The following is a 12,064-nucleotide window of genomic DNA, read 5'->3' as shown; positions in this document are numbered from 1 at the left end:
ACGTTAAACATTATTTTTATAGTGTTCAATAACATAGCATTTAAACTAGTTAAAAGTTAATCTAGTATTTTATAAAGGTTAAAACAAGTAACGTTTAATGTTTAGCTTTGCATAAAAAGCTACTCAAATAATTAATTTTACCGAACATGTCTTTTAATTATAATTAATTACGGTTTGATTTTATCTTCGATTAGTTTGATTCAATTTCAATTTAAAATTTAATTTTGGTTATGTCTATGTCTCAAATACCTAATTATCTAAGAATCTTCTAGACTAAATCAAAAAAATTTTAAATGATTTAAACTTGTGGTTATCCTCATAATTTATTAATTAATCAATTAATTTTTCTTTGAGCCCAATAATTAACAATAATGATAATATAAAAAAAAAAGACCTTTATGTCATTATCAGTTTCACTATTACCCATTTTAATCAGTCAAAATCTATCTGGACTCTTCTAAGAACTTATAGACAATTTGTTACCTTGTATTATTGGTTTCTTCACATCCAACACAATTAAAGATTGTGACAAATGCCATGTGAGAGAGAAAGGAATTGGACCACTCTTTAATTTAATTATTTGTTCATTGCATTATCTTTTTCCTTTCTACATTGAGAGTTAGCTTTTCCTTTTAGACTTCCTTTTTTTTATCTTTTTTTTTTTTTTTTATAGTGGAGTGGTGTATAGGTTTAGGACTGATTAGCGGACATATATAGTTCCTGCTTTTCACTTCGAATCTATAAAAATGCCCTTCTATATAGATCGGGCAAATCTTCAATTTATATAGAAATTATGATCAGGAGCATTGACGGACTTAAATCCAAGCAGAGGTTAATTAACTGCATGGACACTTGCTTATTCTTCAAGAAACTTCTTAATATTAATGTCTACCTCACTCTCATTTGTTCTTGATTTTGACTAGTGGTGTTATGAATTGAACTTTATATTATGTAAAATTCATTTATTGATTAATTAAAAAAATTATTCAAATTAAAATTGAGTGATTCATAATTAAAAATAAAATTTTTAGATCTAATACGTATGACATTTGAAAAAATAGTTTGTTCTAAAATACTTATCACAATTATGGTTTCAAGGAGTAATAAATGCGTTTTTTCCATGTTTAACTTTTATATGTAACCAATAATTATTATTTCAATTTAATGATTTTTTTAGAGAATTAGCATTAAATAAAGAGTAATATATTTAATTTACTCAATAATTTATTGTAACTTAAACAAATTTAATAGTTTTTTTAAGACAGAGGTAGTAATTAGAAATAAAAAAAAAAGTAAATTCACTTGTCAGTACAATACAAAAATATAGACAATAAAATTTCTTGCCAGCCAAATTAACTTTTTTTTTTTTTTTTCCGAAGAAACTCTTAGTATCTTTGATATATTTGTAATTTGCTTTTGGAGTAGGAGTAAAAAATTAGTTTTTGCATTATTACTTAAGTAGTCGAAACCCGCGCTCCATGCGTGGTATTTAAATACTATTTGAGTAATTATTATAATTGATGATATTATTATTTTTGATAAACTATTATGCATTATCAAATTATTAGGCAGAATAATTAAAAATCTGTACTTGAAATAATTAATAATGATTCAAAATGATTTATAATAAAAGGATGACATAGTTTGTTCACCCCTTTTAAGTAACTCCCCTGGGGTTCACCAGTAATAATATAATATCATAAATCTATAATATTGTAATCTAATTTCTTTATAAAAATAACCCCATAGTGAAAGAAGTACCATATATTGAAATTTGCCAAAGATGATTTGAGAAAGACTTGGTAAATTTCCTTATTAAAGATATTTAGATACTCAAAATTGATTTTAAATAATAGAGATTCTCCTGTACTGTTCACTTGCATTTATCAATTAAAAAAATAAATAAATGGAGAATTAAATTTTAATTAACATATATATATATATATATATATATATATATATTTGATATAAAAAATGATTATACAGTGCAGGAATATATATTAAAATAAATTGCGTAAAGATGCAACTACTAAGTTTATTGTCTTCTTTATCTTCGTTTTCCTCATTGCCTTAATGTTTGTTGATTGTTTACTGTAAGTTTTTATACTATACATGACTTTATCTTGAGCAACTTTAATTGTCTCCTTTCTTCTTGTCTTGATGTCTCGAGATAACCAAATTATGAGGACCAAGATTTATGATCAATGAATGAAATCAAAATCGAAAAAGCAACAAATAATAATAAATTAAAAATATTAAATTGTAAAAGCAGAAGATAATAAAATAAAGAACTCATGAAAATAAAAATATTAAAATGCAAAAGCAGAAGATAATAAAATATTGAGTTGCAAAAGCAAAATATAAAACAGAGTAAGTATCTCGTCGTCAAATCAAAATATGAAGAACTCGTGAAAATCTAGTTGTACGTTTGAATATATATATATATATATAGGTTTATAGATATGGATAAGAAAAAAATTGAATATTTGTAAATCTATAATTATCTATATATAGTTATCTATATATTAGATTCAAAAGGTATCATTAATTAAAAATAAGTTAAATTGGCCAATTAAAAAAATTTAAAATTTTCTAAAAAAAGAAAAATAGAATACTGAACAAAAAGAACGCCATTGAAGTTTCTCTTTATTTCAACTTTGGTACATATATGGATTGGCTTTGCTTCAAAATTGTATTATTAAAAAATAAAAATGCAAAAATCTTAAATAAAAAAGATTAATTTAAATATTTAAAATTTTAAAAGTTGAAGCTTTCATGGGAACATTTGGTTTAACCATCTCATGCAACTAACTCTCGGCAGATAGCCTAATGAGTTTAGTAAAATTGATAGAAGTCAAAATCAATTGTTATATAGGTGTATTTATATCATGGATGATTGAATTTTTTTTTTTTTATTGGTTGCAATCTGATTTGTATTTATATTAAATTTAAACGATATAAATTTTATAAAAATAATAACTAATAAAATTATTTCCTTCCAAGTTGATATTTATCTATCTCTTAGAGTATAATTGGTAGGTAGTAGCATATGGTAACTACTGATTATTGGTTGTTTAGTAAAATTCCAATATTGTTGCTGTTGAAATCTAAAATGATTGTTAACGTATAATTATGTTATATATATATATATATATATTTTTATTTTAAATTTTATTATATGAATAAAAAAATATAATTAAAATTTCATAATAGTACTTAATAATTATAAATAAAATGATTATATAAAAATATTAATTTAAAAAAATAATTTTATTAATTACTCACTCCGTTGCACTTTAGTAGCAACATTTATTTTTTTACAAAAAATAAAAAAATGATTAAAATACATTGATTTTCTACAAATACAGTATAGAATGTCTAAATTGTCATTCTTAAAATTAAAAACTCCCTATTAATTTTGCTACAAAACACCTAATAAATATGATAAAATTGGAAAAAAAATTAATACACACCCTCAAAATCCAAAATAAATACTTATATTGGAACAAAATAAAATGCACATTTGTTACTATTAAAGTGGAGCGGAGAGAGTATTATTTTTATACGATTAAGAGAGTCTAAATATATTATTAATACGAATAAACTAGCCCAGCTTGTAATAAAAAGCTAAAAAATACATCTGATGAAAGTTGATTGAGATTTATACTACTTCCGTTTCTAAATATTTGCCACATTTGAAATTTCACGTCTCTTAAAAAAATCATTAAATTTGTCTAAGTCACAATAAATTATTAAGTAAATGACTATATTATTTTTAATTTAATACTAATTATTTGAAAAAATTATTAAATTAAAATAATAATTATTGATCATATAAAAATGATAAACATATAAAAAATATTTATTACTAATTGAAATCACAAATATAATAAATATTTTAAAATAAATTATTTTTCAAATGTAATAAATATTATAGAACGAAGCAAATATATAATATCTTAAAAGTTAGCTGCTGCATGTACTATTAATTACCTCAATCACCAGTTGGGTACGTTCGATTTTTATAATAATAATAATAAGACTAATTAACCATTTCAAGTGTGGACGGTGGATACGGATATCTTAGTGGACGGTGGAGATCGATTCCTGCAAGTCTTATTATTGTGTTTAGCCACTTGCTAAATGCTAGTAATACAAATATTAATAATTATAATTAAATAATAATAATTAGTGAACGGAGATCAAGCAAAATCTCTCTCGGTCAGAGTTTGCCCGTGTCTTAATCCCCACCGCCCAAACCTTCTTTTACCTAAATCGCATCTGCTTGTTGAACATTACGATGACAATTATTTATTAACTCCAAACTGATTAAGAGAACCAAACTGTATTTTAATTAATTAATTAATATTATCTCCAATATCGATCATTAGATCTTGTTGTTTTGCTTTTTAATTAAGCTTCTTTCACATTACTATCTGATAGGTGAGTTATCAATAATTAATTACTATGGTGTAAAATTTTTTACTTTAAATTATGGCTAATACAATAATAAATAAAACTTTAAAAACAACTTATTATACATTAATAGTGTTTAAGCCCACACTACACACTATTCAAGAATTTTAATTAAACCGAATAATAAGGGCAAACTTAATATTCCAATTAAACAGACCTTATGATTTTTTATTTTTTTTTTTTGGATAAAGTCTAAATAAAGAGGATGGATAAGAACTCAAATAGGGTAGTTTAGTGGCAAAAAACATATGTGGGATTGATCATCATGACTTAGGTCATGAATTTAATTCTTTGCAATGCAAACCCCTCCCAAACAAGCTCCTTTGCATTCGTAAGCGAGCGGAAATTAATTAGATTTGTGGATCGTCAAAACAGACATTAAACTGAATATCTCATGCAAGCATTAAAAAAAAAAAAAGAGAAGATAAGTAGGCCCATATCAAAATCAGGAAAAGAAATAATAATTAAAGTTATGGTTTTTTTTTCTTCATTTTTTGCTTTTTAGTTTTCTATATTGTGTGTAGCATGAGCCCTGGGGATTTTATATTCATTACCACCTACAATGTAGCATCTCCAAGAGAGAAGAAACATGGGCTTTTTATAAGTTTAATAATAAAAATACCAAGTGGGTTTACAAAAAATTTGGAAGTTAATTGTCACGGAATATATTAATAAAATTGTCAGCATTATATATATATATATATATATATATATATATATATATATATATATGCCTTTTCTAAAAGGTTCAATCTATATTCTATGTGTGTTCTCCAATTATTTTTATTCAGTTCTCCAATTAATTTCAGTGAGCATCATGTGATTATATTATAAGAATTCAATTATATATGTGTTTATGGTAGTATGTTTGGTTTCTTTTGAAATTAAATGGACAATAAATATAGATATGTTTAAATAAAAAAAAACAATATTTTTTATATTTTTTTTTATTTATTGAAAGTAGCAACGGACTGAAAGTATTATAGCCGAAAAGTATCAAATCTGAAACCTCTTACTCTTCACATAAGTAAGAAGTACTCAAGCCTATGTCTCAATAACTTTTTTTTTTTTTTAATTTTGGCTTGGTGGTAATAGTAAGATGTATGTTTGAAATGATACGTCATCTTAACAAAACTTTGTATTATTGTAATACAAAAATATCATTCAAAATTTGAATTTTTATGAGTATATGTGTTGTTATTTTTAAAAATTACAACTTATTTTTAATTTCGAAGTGCACACATTGAAATGCTACAATCTTATTTGAATTTTAATATGACGGATATAATTAAAATTAGAAAATTAAATCACTTCAATTCCATTCAATTTTTCAATTATAACTTATTTTTTATTAAATCAATTTGATTTAAAAATCTCAAAAATCAAAGAAAAGTTGAATAAAATCTAAAATGATGCAAATAAATCCATTTAACTTGATTTAGTCGGTCTTATCGATTATTATTATCTCGCCCTAAAAATTAAAAAAAAAAAAAAAAAAAGAATGCCCTAAATGGGATATGCCCTAAGCATTGAACCAAAGAAAAGAGGACTAAGAAGGTTGTGGTCCCTAATGACATTGAGAGTTGCTCTAACAAGAAGAAAATGGATTCTTCTTCTTTAACATCACCCTCTTACTACTTCTCACCACATGGTTGTGGTCCCTTTTAATTCCCTTATTTCTTCTTTTATTAAAACAAGATATATAGTGCATGATTAAAATGTTTCATTACTTAACATTTAATTATTATGAATTTGATAAATATAAAATTACTCTTGAAATTTAGAATTTTATTCACGTGGCATTCCAAAATTTTTGAGAGACTCATCAATGTCCATTAGTTTATAATTTTTAATAAAAATTTCGTACTTCGAAATTAATGGATATAATTTTTAGAAACTCATCGTATAGTTTAATGTATTTATTTATAATAAAATTGTAATTTCAGAGATCTAATGGATCTCTCAAAAACCTTAGTGGCAATGTTTGACAACAGTTTTAAATAGCTTTTAGTATTTTAACTGGTCAAAATGCTAAATGCTAATTTTTATAGTATTGATAACATAGCGTTTGAACTAGCTTTTAGAGATTAAAGTAGCATTTTGTAAAAAGTAAACTCATGTATCGTTTAGCTTTTAGCGTTTTATAAAAAATTACTAAAATAGCTAACAGATAAACGCTAATAAAATAATTAACAACACCAAAATAACTAATTTTACTAAACACACCTTATATCAATTTTAGCCTCCAATGCTAATTAACTATTTAATCAAATCATAGGATTGATTGTTAAAAGAATGACATTTTACTGTTTTTTTTCCTTTGAATATATAATTGGTGTTTAATCACCGGAATCCAATTTTCCTCCGAAACGTTACTTTTCTAGCAAAATAGAATTTCAGGAAAGTACTATATATAGGAATAACGGCTACATTCTCAGAAATTTAATTTTCTTCAACTTTCTGAATCCAGTTTCCCTTGAGATTCTAGCAACCAGGCCTCCCCCATGAGTGAAAATCAATTTTTTTATGGCTCAAATACAAAAAGAGAAATCGTGAATTTTATCTTCAAAAAAAAAAAACAAAAAAGAAAATCATTTTTTAATTCTATCATCAATTTTAAAATTTAGTAATATTTTGAAACCCTAATCTAGATAAAGTTGGGCAGAAATTACAAAATTAATTTACTAATCAACAAAAAAGTAACAATCAGTTGAAGATAAGCATACATGACAGGGGAGAAATCAGTATCAATTAATTGATTACCTACGTATGCTGACACGTAGAAATGGACGGGCATGAGTAAATAACACGCATATAATAAATTTTAAATTTTTTATTATTTTCAAATAAGGTACTAAATTTTATTTTATTTTATCTTTCTAATTTAAACATATTTGAGATTTTCCGACAAATTGTTTAGTAAAATAGCTGTGAATTCTCTGTGTTCGTTAACTCAAATTGTACGAGTAAAAATAGTTGTCCACGAACACAAAAAAAAAAAAAGAAAAAAAAGAATTAACACTGAAAAATCTCAATTTTCAGTAATTTATTTATAATTTTAACAATTAAAAATTAATTTTATTATGTATCATCAAGTTTATTGCTACTACAAATCAATTATTAAGAGCTCATTAAACAGTAAATGATGACTCATATTCAAACTTGCACGTAATTAATTGTTAGATTTTATATTATTTTTTATTTTATAACTATCATTATCTCGACTGTATTACCAGTGCCGTCTAATTATTTTTATACTGATATTGGTATTTGACCAATTGTGCTCCAACACAATAAATTCTACAACTAGTAACTATTAATTTGTTGGCTGCAGGTGATTGAGATTGATCAAACGGTGGATCTTGTTCTCTCTCTCTCATTTTATACTTTTGTTCTTTTTGTCTTTTTGTCTTTCATTTCCTTTTCTTTGGCAGTGACATTTAGAGGAAGAAGAAGATGATGATTTGATTTCCATGTAATGTAAATTGGCACATTTACATTTTTTACACGTCTGGATGATGTTTACATTTCTAATTCGAGTAATTTGTCCTCTTCTTAAAAAACAGAAAAAACAATAATTTGTCTAAATAGTTTCATTCGATTTAATTACATGAATCTGATTTTTTTTTTTTGTCTAAATTCAATCTAGTGAAAAATTCTAAACTTGGGGCTTGACTCAAATATTAATGTATTTTCTTAATATTTTAATTTAATTAAAAATAATTTATTTAAACTTAATTTGAAGTTATAATTAAAAATTTAAAAATTTTAAGCCTCACAGTCATCTTTAACATTTTACAATAACTTTTTAAGTAATTTTAAAATTTTGACTAACCTTAATTATTCTTTTTTATAGTGTTCGATAACATAACGTTTGAATTAAATTTTAAAGGTTAAGGTAAAGTTTTATAAAAGTTAATTTTAATTTTTGCATTTTATATAAAGTTGCTCAAATAGCTAACAGTTAAACGCTCTAACAACTATTAAGAGATCTGTTCAGCAAAATTAGCTGGTTTAGTAGCTATTAGCTGTTTTAGTAGTTTTTCATGAAACGCTAAAAGCTAAACGTTATATGAGTTAACTTTTCATAAAATGCTACCTTAACCTCTAAAAATTAATCCAAACGCTATATTATCTAACAATATAAAAATAATATTTAACATTTTAACTAACTACTTAAGAAGCGGATGCGAAATACAGTCTAAAACAGTTAATTTTGCTAATAAACTCTATGTTTGAGTTGAAATAAGCTAAGTTGGAGCTATTTTAAAAAGTAAATTCAAGCTTGATATAAATTCGGATAGAATGGAATATATATATATATATATATATATATATATATATATATATATATATATATATATATATATATATATATATAAAATTGCATATTCAAATGTCATAAAGTCTAGTAATATAATGTTTGATATGTTTAAAAAATAATAAATAAGTTAAAGTTTAGTTGCATTAAAAGCATTTCAGAAAAGAGAGGCTGCTGTCGGCTTCCCAATTGAAACCAATTAAAAAAAAACTAAAAATAAATTAAAATAAATATGTAATCATTTTGAATTTTATGAAGCAACGAAGATTGGCCAATTAACATATATCGATAATAGCTAATCACCAAGTGCTAACATCTTTCACAATGAGTTATCAAATCAATCCTATAATTAGGTGCAAGTAATATTCGGTTTTTTAGAAAATTAAACCAAATCAATTTATTTGGACTAAATTTAGATAGATGTTTTAAAAATTCAATATTAATCAGATTAGATATAGAAAATAATTTAATTTTTGATATTGATTAAATTATCATATGTAATTAATTAAATTTATTCTTAAGTCCAACTTAACTAATTGATTTCAAATAACCAAATCATTTTGATTTCTGCACATTCAAATTTTATAAAAATATATTTGAATAGCCGAAATCTAGCTTATTCGATTTGGTTCGATTTAATTAAACTAATCCTAACCCCTAACCTATTCTTGCAATAAATAAAATAGTTGAGACGAATAAAAAAGACAATTTCCTATAGGGCCCACCACACATGGCATTTGATGAGACCCAATATATGCCCCCTCTTCAATACCAAAATACGAAAAACACCAGATGTGCCCCTCCCTCTCTCTCTCTCTCTCTCTCTCCAGTCTCCTTATAAATATACATTTACACAGAAACATCTCTTTGTATGAAAAGATACATAAAGAACCGTAGTCCATATACAAGGGAGGAGGATAAGAAAGACGATGGGGTTACAGAACCATCTAAACGACGTCTCATCTGATTCCATCCCCTTGTTGTTGTTAGCACTCATCGCCAAATGCGTCGATCATCTTCGTTGTTTCTTTTTCAGTCTCTTTCACTCTGTCGGTTTTTCTAGATTCAACCCTTCTCGCGCCGTCGACGATGGCTTTTTGTCCTCAATGGGCTCTGGTCTCGCCGGTCTCATCCTCTTCTCCGAGCAGGTCAACCTTAATCGCGTTTTCTCTTACAGGTACTGTTGTGGCGGTGATGATTTAACGAATAAAGGAGGATCGGTTTGTGTAGTGTGCTTGTGCACGCTAAGAGATGGTGACCAGGTCAGAAAACTTGATTGCTGTCACGTGTTTCACAAAGACTGCTTTGATGGGTGGCTTGATCATCTTAATTTCAACTGCCCTCTTTGCCGATCGCCTCTTGTTTCCGATGAGCGCGTCGATTTCACGCGGAGGCGCGTTGGTGGCGATGTAGTGGATTGGTTCTCTATGAGGTGATGCTTTTGCCTGATGCGGTGCTGACTGCTGAGGACGGTGGTGGTGGTGGCGGTGGCGGAGGGATTTTTTATTACTATTATTATTTTTGAAAATGGATTTCTCCTCTTCATTTTCATTTAAAAATTTTTGCCACTTGTTTTTTTTAAATTTCTTTATTTTCTCTTTTCTTTTGAGCGCCCTTCAGGTTCTTTTTGCTTTTGCCCCTTTTTTTTTTTTTTTTTTGTACCGCTGTAAATTTTAGGGCTATAATATATATCTGCTGTAAATTTTAGTAACTTGCGAGTTAGAGCTACAATATATCTGATCTGGTGCTTAGCAGGATTTTTGGATATAGTCTCACAATTAATTCTGAAAATGATTATTACTTGGGTAAAATTACTATTTAGTCTATGTGGTTTTGCTGAAATTGAATATATATCCTATCTTTTGAAATCACTGGACGAATAAGTCATTTCATCCAAAAATTTCTACTTTTTTCTATTATCTATTAAATGATTACTGAAAAACTAAAATATTCTTAATTTTAATATGTTGTTTCTTTCCCTATCTTATATGAAAATCATAAAAAATAAATATAGGTCAAATCTTATTACAAATCTCTCTCTAAAATTCATAATCACAAAAAAATTGCATCAAAATTAAAAAAAATTCAAAAAAAAAAAGGCTGATTTTAAAATAAGGGTACTTTTATTTTTTCGTTACTCATTTAATGGATGAAAGTTTAAAGTTTAGATGAAAGGACTTATTAATGTAATAGTTGCAAACTACATGACTAAATAATATTTTTAAAAAAAGCAATAAACTAAGTAATCGATTTCAACAAACTATAAGGACCAATTAGTAACTTTTCCCTTCTTTTTAACTTATTGATCTGTAGATGATGTGCGGTTAGGATAAGTGACTAGGAAAGTAGATCATATGCTTATCTCATGTAAAAAAGTAAATTCTTTAGATATAATTAAAAAAATTGCATTTTTTTAATTGTAATGAATTTATCAATTTATCCTTTTATCTAAATACATAATTTAAGAGCAATTTATTTATCAAAAATTTATTTTGTATACTAAATACATTTAAATTATATCTTTCTAAAAATAATTTTTTGTAAATGTATTTATGGAAAATATATTTCTCCCAGAAAAGTAATTTCAGTAACAAACTGGGGATTTTAGCTTTTAAGATATTTTTCTATTTTTATTCAATGACTGTTAAGAATTAACAAAAAAATTAAAATTAAAATTTTTTCTTTGACCACGTGTGCTGCACGAATAACTCTAGTGTGATACAAGGGCTTCCGAACCATTTTCACTAAGTTGAGGTGTTTTTTGCCAAAAAAAATTAAAAAATGGGCATTTTGAACCTTTGGCTCAAATTCAAGCAGCAAAATGAAACTTTTCCAAATATTAATCGGTAATTACTACATTAGGCAAGTGAAATTCCCGTTTTCAGAGAGATGATTTACGTATGGGGACCGCGATAATAAATTGCATTTCTTTCAAAGATTCGCTCGAGGCCGGAAAACAACAAGAAACAGAAGGAACCAAGAAAATGTGGATAAAGAAAAGAAAAAAAAAATTCTATTATTTCAAGCCAATTAAATAGCCATGTGCGTTTTCAGAATTCTACTCGTTAAATTGCAAATCAATCGCTAATTTGATTTGATTTGATTTGATTTTGATTAAAAAATATAAACGGTAAAGACGGGATTCAACCGTTAAAAATCCATTAAAATCCAAAATTGTTTGAATTGAACATAACTTATGAATTGATGTCTATAATTAATATTCTATTTAGTGTGATGATAAATTATTATAACTAATACTATTAAACC

The 12,064-nt window shown here is 25.8% G+C and overlaps 1 protein-coding gene across 1 annotated transcript; it reads left to right on the top strand.

Annotated features, from left to right (window-relative positions):
- The first annotated feature begins 9,582 nt into the window (after nucleotides 1-9,582).
- Nucleotides 9,583-10,562, top strand: RHA2A (RING-H2 finger A2A). The gene has a single exon (XM_012220316.4). The coding sequence runs from the start codon at nucleotides 9,727-9,729 to the stop codon at nucleotides 10,231-10,233; it is 507 nt and encodes a 168-aa protein (XP_012075706.1). The 5' UTR covers nucleotides 9,583-9,726; the 3' UTR covers nucleotides 10,234-10,562.
- Nucleotides 10,563-12,064: the final 1,502 nt, after the last annotated feature.

Source organism: Jatropha curcas, chromosome 10 (genome assembly GCF_041381405.1).
Source record: "Jatropha curcas cultivar XTBG-Jc1 chromosome 10, XTBG_Jcur_1.0, whole genome shotgun sequence".
Lineage (NCBI taxonomy): Eukaryota > Viridiplantae > Streptophyta > Magnoliopsida > Malpighiales > Euphorbiaceae > Jatropha > Jatropha curcas.
This window is presented reverse-complemented; position numbering and strand designations above follow the sequence as displayed.